Source organism: Halichoerus grypus, chromosome 3 (genome assembly GCF_964656455.1).
Source record: "Halichoerus grypus chromosome 3, mHalGry1.hap1.1, whole genome shotgun sequence".
NCBI lineage: Eukaryota > Metazoa > Chordata > Mammalia > Carnivora > Phocidae > Halichoerus > Halichoerus grypus.
Window position 1 is genome coordinate 170,391,711 of NC_135714.1, and position 15,983 is coordinate 170,407,693.

General features: G+C 55.2%; 1 protein-coding gene across 14 annotated transcripts in view; it reads left to right on the plus strand.

Annotated features, from left to right (window-relative positions):
• ANK1 (ankyrin 1) overlaps positions 1-15,983 on the plus strand; it is a 207,505-nt gene that overhangs the window by 158,162 nt on the left and 33,360 nt on the right. For 11 of the 14 annotated variants that reach the window (XM_036102295.2, XM_036102296.2, XM_078069580.1 and 8 more), the window contains 17 exons: positions 405-497; positions 934-1,006; positions 1,755-1,778; positions 2,640-2,733; positions 3,873-3,951; positions 5,946-6,043; positions 6,146-6,370; positions 7,436-7,596; positions 7,865-8,076; positions 9,240-9,444; positions 9,791-9,887; positions 10,147-10,375; positions 11,329-11,454; positions 11,554-11,673; positions 13,126-13,204; positions 13,477-13,551; positions 15,295-15,426. In XM_036102295.2, the coding sequence (XP_035958188.1) occupies positions 405-497; positions 934-1,006; positions 1,755-1,778; positions 2,640-2,733; positions 3,873-3,951; positions 5,946-6,043; positions 6,146-6,370; positions 7,436-7,596; positions 7,865-8,076; positions 9,240-9,444; positions 9,791-9,887; positions 10,147-10,375; positions 11,329-11,454; positions 11,554-11,673; positions 13,126-13,204; positions 13,477-13,551; positions 15,295-15,426 (2,122 nt within the window). The remainder of the gene's footprint in view (positions 1-404; positions 498-933; positions 1,007-1,754; positions 1,779-2,639; positions 2,734-3,872; positions 3,952-5,945; positions 6,044-6,145; positions 6,371-7,435; positions 7,597-7,864; positions 8,077-9,239; positions 9,445-9,790; positions 9,888-10,146; positions 10,376-11,328; positions 11,455-11,553; positions 11,674-13,125; positions 13,205-13,476; positions 13,552-15,294; positions 15,427-15,983) is intronic. The other 3 variants (XM_036102285.2, XM_036102289.2, XM_036102290.2) reach the window with 1 other exon arrangement.

Genomic DNA, 15,983 nt, shown 5'->3' on the forward strand with positions numbered 1-15,983 from the left:
GGAGCAGTGAGCCGCGTTGCTCTTCACGTTCCTATTCCAGAATTGCATATGGTGCCTTCCGGACCCATTCCTTCCAGTCGGTTTGGTTCCCTCTTGGCAGTTCTTGGCATGTCCTGGCAGGATTTCCCCCGTTCTCGTTTCAAAACTCCCGCTCTCAGTGCTCCAGATTTAAAGGATCACTGCCCTCCTCTCTTCCGTACCCCGACTTTGCAAGCATTGTTGCTAACACCCGTCTGGGCTCACGCATGCGCAGGGGCCTTGGTCTGGGCTCCGAGGTGCAATGTGTCCACCTAGACCCTTCCAAACAATTAAAACGTGAGCTTGGTCTGTGTAAAAGGGGCAATGCTTTCCCCCCAGAGTCCATTCCTTGTCTGATCTCATCCGCTCTCTGCCGTTTTTCCCAGAATGGAACCACACCTCTGGCAATAGCCAAGCGCTTGGGCTACATTTCGGTCACAGACGTGCTCAAGGTTGTCACGGATGAACCCAGTTTTGTGGTATGTCCGCCTCTCCACTGCACCTGCCACCCCAGACACACACAGCCTGACAGGGCGACCCTGTGGGTTATTCCGGGAAAAGAGGGGCGCATTCTGGGGACGGGGTAGGAAGCACCACGCCAAGGCGGGGATGGGGCCCGCGGGGAGAGTGTTCTCCATCGCGCGGAGTTGTGCTGCCACCTAGTGGCGAGAAGACTAGGGCTGTGAGCAGAGCTGGGGGGGCAAACAGCAAGATGGGGTGGGGGCAGACCAGGCAATAGGAAGCTGGCGCTGCCTCTTTGCCCCCTTGCCAGACTTGAGCTTTCAGCCGAGGGCAAAGACAAACCTCCTTTCCCACTTCCTTCCTGTCTCCACAGTCATAACCAGGTAACTGCTGGATCAGTGAAAGGGCCCACTGTTCTAGATGGGTTGAATTCTCTGCTTTCTCTCAATTTAGTTAACCAGTGACAAGCACCGGCTGAGTTTCCCTGAGACGGTAGATGAAATCCTGGATGTCTCTGAAGATGAAGGTAAAGTCTGGGATTAACAAAAAGCGGGGGGCAAGTCAGGATGAAGGGAGCACAGGGGACGGTGAGCCCTCTCTCGCTGGGGGCTTCCGGCTACCTGCCATGCCGCACAGCCTCGGTCTGCGGGTCTGGACCAAAGCCAGAGAGACCCGCTTTTTAATGACGTTGTCTGTTATCAAAAACACTCCTTTAGTGTAATTTCAGGAGAAGGAAAAATCGACATCTCAGAGATTAAAATACAAAATTCCGTGAAGTTTCATAAATATATGTATTTACATATGTAATACATGGAGTATGATTCTACTCAGATCAACTCTCAGACTGTAAAGAACTGCAATAAAATTTTGCCTGAGATTTTCCTTGTGCTTTGAACAAATAAGAAGTTATTCATTTAAATTCTGTAAGAATCTTTTCTTAGTAAGCTACGCTTCTGACCCCATAGTGGGTCAGTAGGTTTTGGAGTGTATCCATTATTATGAAACGACTAGAGTTTCAGCTTCTGTGACCCACAGAGTGCTTTAGTATTTTTTCCTGCCCCACATAAGCCCATCTCTTCACGGAAGTCTGAGGGGGGACCCCTTGTGATGTAAAATGGTGGGGTTGGTCTGGATTCTCCCTCCAGCCCCTGGTGGTATAACCGTGTCGGTGAGATGATTAAAGGTCCCTTTGTGTCCCCTTTAATGATAGGCCTCTTGCTTTAACTGACTTCAATCCTGTCCTTTCTTAAACTTGGCTCTTCTTTGCTTTCCAGGAACCGCTCATATAACTATAATGGGTATGAAACACTTTCTGTTCCCTGTGGCCCTTTCTCACGAGTGCATCCCACCCTAAGCAATCCCAGCTCTCACTAATCCATTCCTGCTTTCCACCCTCCTCCGATGGCTAACAGTTCGGAGCCAGGAGCTTGACTCTAACAGGAGATGTGCGCCCGTAAGATCCATGCCCAGGCGGGTGGTTCCCGCCTGTCCATTTCCGTGTCTGTACCCATGCCACCGTGTTCGTGATCATAACTGCATGAGCCGTTCTTCCATTCTGTCAGCTCCAGATCACAGAGCCAGGCCACTCACTGCTAAGTGACAGGAAAGGACACTGCAAGGTCGAGGGCTCCCACTCCAGTCCAAGCAAGGAGAGAGAAACAAAGAGGCAGTCTGGCTTGCAGACATAGTTTGAACCTTTTGGGAAGGGACTTAGGAAATCATGAAGTCTCGGCTGCCGTGATTGCCAAAAACCCTAAAGCCCTTCAGAATGAATGGGTTCAGTCCCACTGTAGTTGACCCTTCTGCAGTGTGCCGTGTGACAAAGGATAGAAATAACTCTTTCCTTGGTGTCTGCATACCCTGCAAGGGCTATTGGGAGGTGCAACTTGTCAAGCCGAGACAGTCCTTTCTGGGCTGTATTTTTTGTCTTCCACAAAGCCTGGCGTAGACTGAGCTGTTAGGAGCTGGCTGTCTTGCTCTGTGCGCGGGGGCTGGAGGAACAGGACTGGCCGAAGACACTGTTAGTGGTCCCCTTGGAGCAGCAGGGACCTTGCTCCACTCCTCAGGAGCCAGCACTGAGAGGAGGAGCGGGAGAGCACTTTTTAAAAAGAAAGAGGAAATCTCCCTTCAGTCCCTCACATCAGCTTGTGTGGTTTCAGGGGAAGAACTCGACTCCAAGGCTGAGAGGCAGGATTCCAGGGAAATAGACGAAGAGAAGGAGCTGCTGGATTTCGTGCCGAAGCTGGACCAAGTGTAAGGAGCGGGCATACCGTGGACGCACAGGTCCAGCTCTGGGGCACAGAGGAGAGGGACTCCCGACCAGAAGGCCAGGCCCCGCGTGTGCCACTGACAGGGATGGGATGCCGGGTGGTCGGACTGTGGCTTCCTTAGGATCAGCAAGCTCTGTGCCTTGACCTCCAGGTGGGGACACGGAGGCCCCCCTTACAGCATGCTGTCCAGCAGTGTGTCCCTTCGTCTTCCATGCCCTGCTCCCAACCCTCTGCCTCCCTCTCTCGGTCTCCTGTTCACAGCCCTTCCCTCTCCTGCACCCCCAGTTTCCCACCAGAAAGGTCCCCTGAGGAAGGTTCACATTCACAATGGTGACCAAGCTAAGCTCACACGCTGACCATGTCCCTCTGTCATCATGGCACCTTAGGGAGACCCACGGAGGGTTTGTGTCCGCCCGGAACACATTCCCCCCCCCGCCGCTGGGAGTTATTCCTATGTGGGTCCCTCGGCACAGAGGGAGGTTTGGCAAATAAATCTAAAAGTGACAGCTCTGTAGAAACACCAAGTCCTCAGTGTTTTCTGAAAAAATAGACGTGTGCCGGCTCAGTCCCATGGCTTCTACTAAACAGGGCAGTGGACCAGCGGGAAGTGAAACCCCAGAATAGTTAATCAGTTAGTATTTATTGGATAAAATATAAATCCCAAAACTCAACATCATTAGTACTTACTGCACATCAGCTAGGAAGAAATACAAGACTTGATCGTTCATAAAGAACTGACCAATTTATTTGGTGGGATCACAACACACCCACCCAGAGAATGAGATGTTAAGGCCAGAGTGAGGATCCTACCAACAAGGGCTGTGAGACTGAGAAGGAGGTGGTAAGTGTGAGGGAAGGCTTCGTGCAGGAGGCAGCCCCTTCACCTGGCTTGTGAAGGTCAACGAGGCCCCGGGGAGAGGCTCTGAGGCGAGGGGAAGAGGCTGGTCCATGCGCGAGGCTGGGAAGTATTGCCTGTGTGATGGGCGCTTTGGGGTGCAGCAACGGGGGCAGGTGGGAGAGGTTATCACGGGGGTACAGAGCTGTTTTGTTAGGCCTCCCATGGTAGATGGGGGCCACTTAGAAGGATCATCCCTTTGATTTCCCAATGTTCTGGGTATATAGGGTGGAATCTCCAGCCATCCCGAGGATCCCTTGTGTCACACCTGAGACAGTGGTGATCAGATCGGAAGAGCCGGAACAGGTAAGAAGCACCTTTTCTCTTTTTTCCCGTCGGCAGAGAGCGGGTACCCCGGGACAGTGATGGTTTTGAGATGACCCGCAGTACAATAGCAACTACGAATTCTAAAGCCTGTGGCGCTTACCAAGCTCTTAGATCCTTGCTTCCACGTGTCCCTTGCCGACCCCCGTGCTGCCCGAGTTCTTACCCCAGATATGAATGATAGGAGCTTCTGAGGACCCAAGAGTGTGCAAAACACGCTCATCCAGCCACAAGCGAGGCTCCGAAATTCTGGCTCCGAAGCCCGTGCTGTCCTGGCCACAGCCATCACCACCCCCCCACCCCGGGCACAGGCCCAGTGCCCCTGCAGCGGGTCACGGTGCTGGGGAGGCAGCTGAAGCCGAGCTGCGTGCACAGGCACGGGCCTCCTCTCTTTCACATCCGTTATAAAGGGGGACAGTTTCTGCCTCCCCTTCCTCAACGGATTATCGGGAGCTGAAAAGACCAAGGGGCGTCAGAGAGTGCTCCCAGGGGGACTGTTAGTCATCATAGTCCCCTGCTTGCGGCTTCCCTGGATGCCACCTGAATTTGTCCGAAAAAACAGTGGGGTGGTTTCAAACAATTTAATTCCCCTTGATTTCATTGTATGCTATTTGGCACCTTTTTTTTTTTTTTTCTCCACGGCAAGGGGGTTTTCTAGGATAAAAAGCAGTGTGGCATTTGGAGATTGGAGATCATTGCCCTGAGGCCTGGTAACCGAGCCGGGCATGGCCCATCTCCAGCCGCGGCTGGTCTTGGCCTCCGCCACCCCGGGGCTCCGGGTGTGACGGCAGCAGCCATAGCCCCGCACAGAGGTGGCGTGCAGGGACAAGGCAGCTAAGAAGCTGTCCCATCAGCCATTCCATGCTAGGGTATGTCATAGTGCTGTGATGCTGTTGTCACTCACGTGGAGGCATTTGGGAGATAGGGTCAACTATGGCCCTGGCACAGTTCTGGCCTATTCCCCGGATGCCGCCAAAGACAAGAAAGTCACCAAGTCAACCTATGTCCTGTTGTTCCGTGACCAACCCATTCTCTTCAGCTTCTTGCTAAATCATGAACTCAAGCCAGTGGGTATTCCTGGATTCCTACTCCGTGCCCTGTTCCGGGCTCGACGTAGAACTTTGAGACCCAAGCCTGCCCCCTAGGAGCAGATGGGCCAACTGGGAAGGGTGGGCTCGGATATCTGAAGCTAATTAACCCAGAAAGCAGGAAGAATCCCTGTCCCGGTGCTCAATCGTGCCGTGTGAAGCCTTCTGGATTAGAGTCATGGGAAAGTTTCGTGTAGGAGGCAAGGTGTGAGGGTGGGTGGACAGGACCAGCGACAGAGAGGGGCAAAGGCGTCAGGCCCCTGGGAGTGAGAGCAGAGTTGGGAATAAACCCAGAAAGGGCCAAGGGCCAGATGCAGACCCTGCTGGCTTTCATGAGTCCTTGTGATATGCAAGGCCCCATGTATGGCAGCCCCATGTCTCTGCCACCACAGCATCACTGAGGGGCAGGGACTGTCCCGTTTGCAGATGAGGCCACAGGAAGCCCCCCAAGGGTAGGATCTGCTCTGGTCACCTCCGTATCTCAGATGCCTGCGAGATAAGTCACTTGCCCGAGCTAAGTAGCTAGTAGGTGATGGTGCATGGCTCCGGGGGTGAGTCTTTGAAAACCAAGCTCCCTAGAACAGGGGTTTCACACTGGGGTGTGGCTGGAGGAAAGAGCGGGTGGGTCTGCCGTTTGTGCAGTAGATGTGGGACCTAAAAGGAGCCAAGGAGAAGCCATGGCGGTAGGAAGAAGTTTGTGCTTCCTTTTCGACTCCAGGAAAGCCTTGTCCAAAAGGGTCAGTGGTGTCCTTGTCTGCCACTGGGTCACTTGCTTTCTGGCAAGGAGATGCTCCCAAGCCTCCCCGGCCCGGAACACCACCAGCTGGGCAGGACTAGCTCCCGTGGCCCAGGAAGCGATGGGGCAATTGGCCTTTCTCTCCTCCTCAGGCCTCTAAGGAGTATGATGAAGACTCACTCATCCCCAGCAGCCCGGCCACAGAGACCTCAGACAACATCAGCCCAGTGGCCAGCCCCGTCCACACAGGGTGAGTGACCCCTGTGACGGGGCCTCGCGGGTTCTGGGCCCTCGCTCTCCCCATCTCAGAGAGAGTGCACAGAAGCCCGACACGGGTCTGCCTGTGCCGTAGGTTTCTGGTGAGCTTCATGGTGGATGCCCGAGGAGGCTCCATGAGGGGCAGTCGTCACAATGGCCTGCGGGTGGTGATCCCGCCCCGGACGTGCGCTGCACCTACTCGCATCACCTGCCGCCTGGTCAAGCCCCAGAAGCTGAGCACGCCGCCCCCGCTGGCTGAGGAGGAGGGCCTGGCCAGCAGGATCATTGCGCTGGGACCCACGGGGGCCCAGTTCTTAAGGTGAGAGATCACTCGCGCTGGACGTGCACGTGCACAACACGTGTCCCTAACGTGTCCCTGCCCCACTGGTTGGTCGCAGCCTCCTCAGCAGCAACCATCCAGAGTCAGCCCGGCCGCAGGGCAGAGGGAGAGGCGAGCCCCGGAGCCCCACGCCATCTCAGTTCTCTGCTGTCCTGACCGAGGAGCAGAACCAGGAGCTCGGACTCCCCTTCTCCCAGATACACCATAGCCCAGGGGGAGCTTACTCCTCTCAAATCTTGTAGGATGCTAAGGAGGGGGCTGAGAAGACAGGCCTACTTTGAGGCCCCCAAGCGTTTAATTCTTTAAGCTCTAAAATGGTATTTCTAGAAGACAGCCCTCTAGCATTGCCCCCAAGGACAAGATTAATGGACTTCAGAGGCCTATTCCTTTCCCTTTCCGAAGCGAAGTGTGGGGTTCTACTTGAGCTCTGTTACGCACCAGCCACCATGGACGGTAATGCTGGGGCAAGTCTTGCCCAGGAGGCCCTGCCTCCCATCTTTGTGCACTGCTGTCCCCGCCGCGATGTTTCCACCCACCATAGCCTGCAGAGTGCTTTCGTGTTGACTTTCCCTTTTCGATGTACTCCTTGAAGCCTTCCTCTGAGGGAAATGTCATCAGCACTGGTGGAGAGAGAAGGCAGCTGAGGCTAGGAGAGGTTTGGTCCCCCGTCTGGGGACATCTAGGGATGTCTGGCGGATTCTGGGCCTCAGGTCCGAGGGCTGGGTTAATGTGTGAGCCTCCGCTGTGGCTGTGGCAGGAGGGCCCCCTGTGAAATGGGGTGGAATCCTGTGCTCGACGTTCCTCGGGAGCCTGGCAGTGAGTGAGGGGCCCTTGGAACATCTCGGGAACCCAAGGCGGTCTGCTCCCCTGCCGGGACCTGCCCCAGGGGGGGCCTCACCATGGCTGCAGGATCCCTTCTTCCTCCAGGCAGGGACGCACTGTCCCCCCTTCTCCTGTCCTTTCCTCCCCGTGCCCAGCCCCCTGCGCACAGGCACACACACCCACATCCGGACCCCTTGCCCCCCATCTGCTCTGTCCCCTCAGCCCCGTGATCGTGGAGATCCCCCACTTTGCCTCCCATGGCCGTGGGGACCGCGAGCTTGTGGTGCTGCGCAGTGAAAACGGCTCCGTGTGGAAGGAACATAGGAACCGCCATGGAGAGAGCTACCTGGATCTGGACCAGATCCTCAATGGGATGGACGAAGGTAACAGCCCCAGGGCACCCTCCTTCCAGAGGGTGGGATTTGAGCTTGCACGTTTGGGGTGGGTTGTTGGGGCCGCCTGGAGTTTGGGAGGGTGGGAGAGACTGGGGATGGCTCCAACAGGTCCGGTTCAGGGGCCCTAGGGGAGCATCTAAGGGGGCGCCTGGGGAGGGCGCGTTGCTCGGGAGCCAGGGATGCGGAGGTTCTGGGGACTCAGTGGTTGAGCCTGCGCCCAGCGTGACGGGGGTGGCACCGTGCCGTGTGGTTCCAGAGCTGGGGAGTCTGGAGGAGCTGGAGAAGAAGAGGGTCTGCCGCATCATCACCACCGACTTCCCCTTGTACTTCGTGATCATGTCACGGCTCTGCCAGGACTATGACACCATTGGCCCTGAAGGGGGCTTCCTGAAGAGCAAGCTGGTGCCGCTGGTACAGGCAACGTTCCCGGAGAACGCTGTCACCAAGAGAGTGAAGCTGGCTCTGCAGGTGACAGCCCTCCTCCTCGGCCCCCCCCCCCCCCCCCAGCAACTGAGACGGGCTCACGCAGGCTGGGAGGGGCTCAAGGCCCCGGGAGGACGGCCCACCCAGCAACTGAGACGGGCTCACGCAGGCTGGGAGGGGCTCAGGGCCCCCGGGGGGACGCCCCACCCAGCAACTGAGACTGGCTCACGGAGAGTGGGAGGGGCTCAAGGCCCCCGGGAGGACGGCCCTCAGCAACTGAGACGGGCTCACGCAGGCTGGGAGGGGCTTAAGCCCCCCGGGAGGACAGCCCACCCAGCAACTGAGACGGGCTCACGCAGGCTGGGAGGGGCTCAAGGTCCCCGGCAGGACGGCCCTCTTCCCCAGGACATCCCCCCCGCTTCTGTCTGATGCCTTAAAATTCCAGTTAGGGGTGTGACCTTAAAGCTCCTCGCCCCCACCCAGCAACTGAGACGGGCTCACGCAGGCTGGGAGGGGTTCAAGGCCCCCGGCAGGACGGCCCTCAGCAACTGAGACGGGCTCACGCAGGCTGGGAGGGGCTCAAGGTCCCCGGCAGGACGGCCCTCTTCCCCAGGACATCCCCCCACTTCTGTCTGATGCCTTAAAATTCCAGTTAGGGGTGTGACCTTAAAGCTTCTCGCCCCCACCCAGCAACTGAGACGGGCTCACGCAGGCTGGGAGGGGCTCAAGGCCCCCGGGAGGACGGCCCTCTTCCCCAGGACATCCCCCCCACTTCTGTCTGATGCCTTAAAATTCCAGTTACAGGTGTGACCTTAAAGCTCAAAAGAAAGTCGTGTGGGTAGGAAAAGACGGGCTCTCCCTGTTACGCTGCAGAAAGCCCCCCGATAGTGCATTCAGCCGCAAGGGGATTCTTCCTGGAGAGCTAACTAATGCGGAGCAAGGACCGGGTCATCCCGGGAATGAGGAGCAGGAGGGAAAGGGGGAGAAAGGGCTCCGGAAAGACAGCTGAGCAGTGACGTCAGCCCTGACACAGGCCTTGTGCTCAGCAAAACAGATCTGTGTGGTCCAACGGTGGAGGGCCCCCCACGTCCCCCGGGAGCCTTTGCCCTCTACATAAACAGCCTGCTCTCCCTTTGGGGGCGCGCTGCCCCTCGTGAACAAGCCTCTCTGCTCCTCGAGGCTGAGGGTCCACCCTTGATGCCTTGCAGGCCCAGCCCGTACCAGATGAGCTGGTCACCAAACTGCTGGGCAACCAGGCCACGTTCAGCCCCATTGTCACCGTGGAGCCACGGCGCCGGAAGTTCTACCGCCCCATTGGGCTTCGGATCCCGCTCCCTCCTTCCTGGACGGACAACCCGAGGGACAGCGGGGAGGGGGACACCACCAGCCTTCGCCTGCTCTGCAGTGTCACTGGTGAGAGGTGCCCCTTTTGCCTCTGTGCCATCTTCCGGGCGGCAGCAGCTCCCTGTGGCCACATTCAGGGGAGACGGGAGATGGTAAAGCCAGCCATCAGCTTGCTTTGGCTTCCCTAGGGGATGGAGGGAGGGGCGATCCGTCTGAGTAGAGCCCCCTCCATGGTCTAGCCCTCTGACCCCTAAAAGAAGGGGTCGCCAGGAGCGGGAGAGTATGAGAACAAAGTTGTGCTCAGGGCCACACAGATATACCCGGCTCTGCCCTTCCACGCTCCGCCCTTACATTTCGCCAAGCTCTGTCTACCATCTGAACGCTGTCCCCCAGCCCGTCTCTGCTCCTGTTGCAGGAGGAACAGACCAAGCCCAGTGGGAAGATATAACGGGGACAACCAAGCTCGTGTATGCCAACGAGTGCGCTGCCTTCACCACCAACGTCTCTGCCAGGTGGGCCGCAGCCCCTGCACCGAAGGGGGTCAGCACGGCCCCCACTCATGCCCCATCCTCACGCCTCGACCCGCCCATCCCGGGGTGGAACCCGAGGGAGGGCCCCCCACTGCCCCTTTGCACACACAGGCCCTGCGCCGACCAGCAGGCCCGTCAGAGCGGCCACCCCCATGGCGCACGGGCTCCTTCTGTCGGCACGGGGATGAAGCTCTCCACCAGGCATGCCGGAACGTGTTTCTGATCAGCCCCCTCTTTCTAGGTTCTGGCTGTCCGACTGTCCTCGGACCGCCGAAGCTGTGAACTTCGCCTCTCTGCTGTACAAGGAGCTCACCGCCGTGCCCTACATGGCCAAGTTTGTCATTTTTGCCAAGATGAATGACCCCCGAGAAGGGCGTCTGCGCTGTTACTGCATGACAGATGACAAAGTGGACAAGACCCTGGAGCAGCACGAGAACTTCATCGAGGTGGCTCGGAGCAGGGACATAGAGGTACCGTGCCTGGCTGTGCCAAGCTAGCATAATCTCCCCTGAGTCTCATCACCGGGCGTGCTCTTAGGATCCCCCGTCTGCAGACTGGGGCACCGGGGCCCAGAGAAGTGAAGTCACCCTCCAAGGTCACGCACCTGAGGAAAAGGCAGAGAAAGGATTTGTCCGAGCAGTCTGAGCCCTGAGCGCACGAGTTTACCTGCTCTGCCAGGGTTCTGGTAGCACCCCGATGAGGCGGGGAGGACAGCTGGACAAACGATGTGAGGAGAAAGGACCAGGGACTGGATTGGAACCTAGTCCTGACCCCAGGAGACTCGTCATGTCAAGACATGCAAGGAGCCAGGACCTTTACAAACGTCTGCCCTCAGAGTCTGTTCTGAGCCTTCCTGGGGGGCTGAGGGCACAGGGCTGGCACTCTGGAGCCCTATCTCTAGTCCCGATTCGGGAACTAACTAGACGAAACATTTCTTCTCTTTGGGCTTCAGTTTCCTCAACTGTCAAATGGGTTCGATGGGTTCAAACTGTGCATATGCACGGTAAGGATTCCTATATCCATGGATGAGATTCCAATATAACGTGGTCCTTGTAGCACTTCTCATAAACTAAACCTTCCTGGACAGGTGTAAAAAGAGACCCAGCTCTCCTGGGGAAGCCCTGTGATGACCCTTTAGTGGAGTTCTAGAGTACTCAGATGGCAATCCTGATCAACCACCCAGAGATATACAAAGATGCTTGCCTATTATAAAATCCTTTGAAGTGAGAAGGCATGCCTCACTCATAACCTCGGAAACAAAACCTTTTTCGAAACAAATGGTGGGGTTTCCCGGAGCACGGCCCCTGTGTCTCGTGTGGTAGATGGGGCGTGAGCTGGTGAAGGAAAGACCAGAGCTGGAGGCAGGACGGGACTTGCAGGCATGTCTCCCCAACAAGTTGTATTTGCTTTTCTCCTCTTGCAGGTTCTGGAAGGAATGCCTCTCTTCGCAGAGCTCTTTGGGAACCTGGTACCCATCAGAAAAGCTGCCCAGCAGCGGAGTTTCCAGTTCCAGTCATTTCGGGAGAACCGCCTGGCCATACCTGTGAAGGTGCCGATGAATCCTCCGGGTCGAGGGGGTTTGGGAGGCAGAAATCTCTAAGCCTCTGGAACAGCCCCCCGAGGCTTGCTTTTGTGTGCGTGAATGTAGGTGAGGGACAGCAGTCGAGAACCAGCAGGGTCCTTGTCATTTCTGCGCAAGGCCATGAAGTATGAGGACGCCCAGCACATTCTCTGCCACTTGAACATCACCATGCCCCCCTGCACCAAGGTCAGCTGCCCCCCGAGGAGGGCCCTTGCCGGGGTGGGGGGGATCCCCATACAGACTCAAGGTCAAGTGCTTCCGAAGGACTTCTTGTTGAAAAGCTGCCTTTGAGTTCCCTGAGGTCCAGGAAGGCTCTTGGTTGTCCTTGGGACAGGGGACTGTGGCCCGGCAGGGAGCGCGCACCCGGGCCTTCCCGCCAGCTAGGAGCAATGCTAGTATCAGACAGTGGTATGTGTGCTCTCACTGTGGGCCTTGAGCCCTCTAGGATGTTCTTTCTCGAAGGTCAGAAGGAGCCTCACAGGCATCCACCGTGGCACCCCTTGTCTGAGGCCTCTGAGGCTTAGAACCGGGTGTCGAATTGCTGAAGGTTACTGGCCGTTTACGAGGTCTTTTTCAAGCCTCTTTTTCATGTACTTGCTTATCTTGCCCAGGGTGCCAGGCCCTCAGAGAAGGGAGCCCTGGTGTCTCAGCCCCTGCAAACACCCAGATTTTTGAGCTCAGCAAAGGCGTCCTGACCAAGTATGTTGATTTATCCGTCCCCGTAAGAGCCTCAGAGTCACCGCTGTGCCAGGGACTTTGGAGGGCTTGTGCGTCTCCATGTTCTTGTTCCTTTGCTGCTGTGGCTGTCAGCCTTCCATGCCCAGCGAGGGAAAAAGCAGAGCTTTGTCCATATGTCCGTGGCTTAGTTTCTCTTTACTGTCCAGGGAGAGTGTGAACCAACTTCCCTTTCAAAAGAGGATTTCCTGCAGCCTTGAGCAAGCATCTGGGTGCTTCTCTGCAGAGCTGGGGTGCTAGGCCTCGGGCCAGTACCGAAAACGGGTCTTTTGAGTATAAAGGAACCCAGAAAGAAAGACTTGGTTTTTAGGTTCAAACCCCAGCTCTACCACTTACTGGCTGAGTGACCTTGGGCAAGTTATTTAACCCCTCTATGCCTCAGTACCCTCATCCATGAGATGGGAGTAATACTAGTACCTACCCAGAGACTGTTGCGAGCATTAAACAGGGCCTGGTACCTGGTAAGGGCCACACGAGCTTGCCATCTGGTTATTCTTTTTTTTTTTAAAAAAAATGTTTTATTTATTTATTCATGAGAGTCAGAGAGAGAGAGAGGCAGAGGGAGAAGCAGGCTCCCCGCCCAGCAGGGAGCCCGAAGCGGGACTTGATCCCAGGACCCTGGGATCATGACCTGAGCCGAAGGCAGATGCTCAACCATCTGAGCCACCCAGGCGCCCCTTTTTCTGGTTATTCTTAATAAAGTATGTGGATCTCATCCCTCCCTCTTGCCCCCACCTCTTTGCACACATCTGTTCTTCGCATCACGGCTCTAGAGAAGCAGGGCTACTTACTGTTTGCCAGGACGGGCGTCATGCCCCACCCCATGGCCCGCGGGCTTGAAGCAGCTCCAAGAAGGGGGACGCCCCAGGCCCCAAGTCCCCTTTCTTTGTCTTCCCTCTGCAGGTGAGCGGTGCTGATGAGAGGAGAAGGACTCTGACGCCGTTGGCCCTGAGATACAGCATTCTCAGCGAATCCTCACTGGGTATAAACTCTTGGCGATGTGTGTCGCCGCCTTTCCAGAAGGTTGTAGGTGACATCACTCTCCCTCACTCCTAGAGTAGCTTAGCCCATTATGAGCACAGCATGTGGAGGTTTTGGCCCTGGCCTGCACCCAGCCTGCACAGGCTTGGCCACCAGGCCAGCGGACGCTGAGGTCTGCCTGTGAGCTGAGCCTCCATCTGAGGTCATTTACTCACACCTGCTGATGGCCTGTCCTGCCGAGAGGACTGACTGCAACCCAATGCTTCTCCCCAGGTTCCCTCAGTGGGACAGACCGAGCAGATATGAAGATGGCTATTATATCAGAACACCTTGGCCTCAGCTGGGCGGGTGAGTCGGGGAATTGGGGGCAGAAAGGCACTTTGCCAGTCTACACAAACCCCTACAGCTCCTTCCCCCTCAGGAGCAACCTCTTCTCACCATCCTTGGTGCATCTGATGTGTGATTGTCTTGGACCCAGCAATGCCTTTGGGCACCAGTGCAAAGTGAGCCCCCTCCCTCCTCCATTTCGGCCTGGTTTTTCTTTATAAGAAAGAATTAACTTTTTAAAAATTTATTTATTTATTTATTTGAAAGAAAGAGAGAATGAGCAGGAGGGAGAGGGAGAGAGAATCTGAGACAGATTCCACATTGAGCGCTGAGCCCAACGCAGCGCTTGATCCCATGACCTGAGCCGAAACCAAGAATCAGACGCTCAACCAACTGAGCCATCCAGGCGCCCCAGAAAGAATTAACTTTTGAAGTTACAAGAGACCTTAGAATCGATCTGGTTCACCTCACTTTACAGATGGGAAAACTGAGATCCAGTTAGAGTGGCTCTAGTTTTGTAGCTAGTTAGTGAGAGAATCTGGAAAACCATCAAACAAATAAAAAACACAGAGACAAAAAACTATGTCTCCTGACCACCTGTCCACTGCTCCCTGTTCTCATGTTGCCCTTCCTCAAAGGCTGGCTTTGTTGAGGGAAAGAAAGAAAGAAAAGGAGAAGTCTCAAAATTCTTCACTTAGAATCTCTGGCTGCTGAGGTCTACCAGAAGTCACATCAACAGTAAGGGCAGATCTCATTTGAAGTGAGGCTGTGTGTGGGAAAAATACAGTGAAAGCTCAAAATATGGTGTTTTACTCAGTCACCAGCCCTATAACTTAATCCACCACCACCACCACCCCCTACCCCCACCCCGGGTCCTTTTTTGTTAACTTTCATATGAATGGACTTCCTTCACTCAGCCTCCCTATAGAGAGGGCTTCAGACAAACTCAGAAACCTTAACAATAACTTGCTGAAAGACTCTGACAAAAATTTACAACAGAAGTTCAGGGACTATTCATTCTTAAGCCAAAAAAGAATGTCTGCTGCTGCTTCTTGTGTGTGTGTGTGTGTGTGTGTGTGGTACGTGTACATTCTGATTCTTACTATCACTGTCCCTCTGGTCTTCCTCATCCTTGAAATTGGACTCTGAGGTTGTTCTCCCTTCCAAAGCACCTGTGAGAAATAACAATAAAAACAATGGGAGGGAAAAAGCTAACATTCTGTGTTATTGCCTTACATTTAGATGGGAACTTGTATTTTCATTTTAAATGTAAATAATGCCTTCCCCAGAAGAAACATAAGTACAGAAATGCATTTCCACTCTAATTGCTTCTTGGTGGAAAGTAAGTGGCACCCTGGTGTCGTTCGACAGCCTGGAGTGGGCATCCGCCGGCTCAGCCCACGCCCAGCTCTGGCATTGGCTTGTTCTGTGACCTTGCATGAGCGCTTGCCTTGCTGAGAGGCTCAGTATTGTCATCTCATATTTGAAGTGATGAAAGAAAGAAAGGACATTCATTCGTTCACTCATTCACTACCTATTTTTTGAGCACTCGTGTTCCTGCCCCACTTTCTGGAGATACAAAGATGCAGGTGTCTCTGTTTCACTAGGTACTTCTGGGTAAGAAGGACTACCAAATCCATGGGGAGACTGTCCTTTAACTCCTGGTACTCCCCACCAGATGCCCCCCACTCCATGGCTCCCAGCTGGGGAGCCGGAGCCGGGCTCTGGCGTGGCTCACCCCTGGCCTCGGGTCTTTGCTTGCAGAGTTGGCTCGGGAGCTGCAGTTCAGTGTGGAAGACATCAACAGGATCCGCGTGGAAAACCCCAACTCCTTGTTGGAGCAGAGTGTAGCCTTGTTGAACCTCTGGGTCATCCGTGAAGGCAAAAACGCAAACAGTCAGTACCATTAAGCTAAGGAAGCCTTCTCTTTCCAAAGCCTGGGCCTCTTCACCCAAGCAGTTCTTCTTTCAAATTCCAGTGTGATCATGGCCTTTGGAACCAATCCCTTTTGCACTCTGTCTCTGTCTCTCACACACACACCTCTCCAGGGTCACGGGGTCCTCTAGGCAATCCTGTCATAAGAAGATAGGAAAGTCTTGGCCTCAGCCTTTTTCCCATCTGAGTAAGATAACAGTCACACGGGGACCAAGATGACCGCATAGGTGTAGGGTGTATGACTTCCTGTGGAGTGTCTCAAACACATGAGGACTGTCCTCTCAGGACACAGCATGGGGGAGCAAATCTGGCCTGATGCGGGAGTATCTTTTCCTCCAACCTGGAGGGAAGATTTGTCTCACTCTTTTCATCAGTTCTTTCTCAACTAAATTCCCAATCCTCAGGAACACTAAGAGGAAATTGAGTGTCTGCATTTGCATCTCAAATCAACTGGCAAGGACCAAGGATTTCAAAAGGACAGTATCCAATTCTCCTCACTCTCATTCCCTGTGGAATTC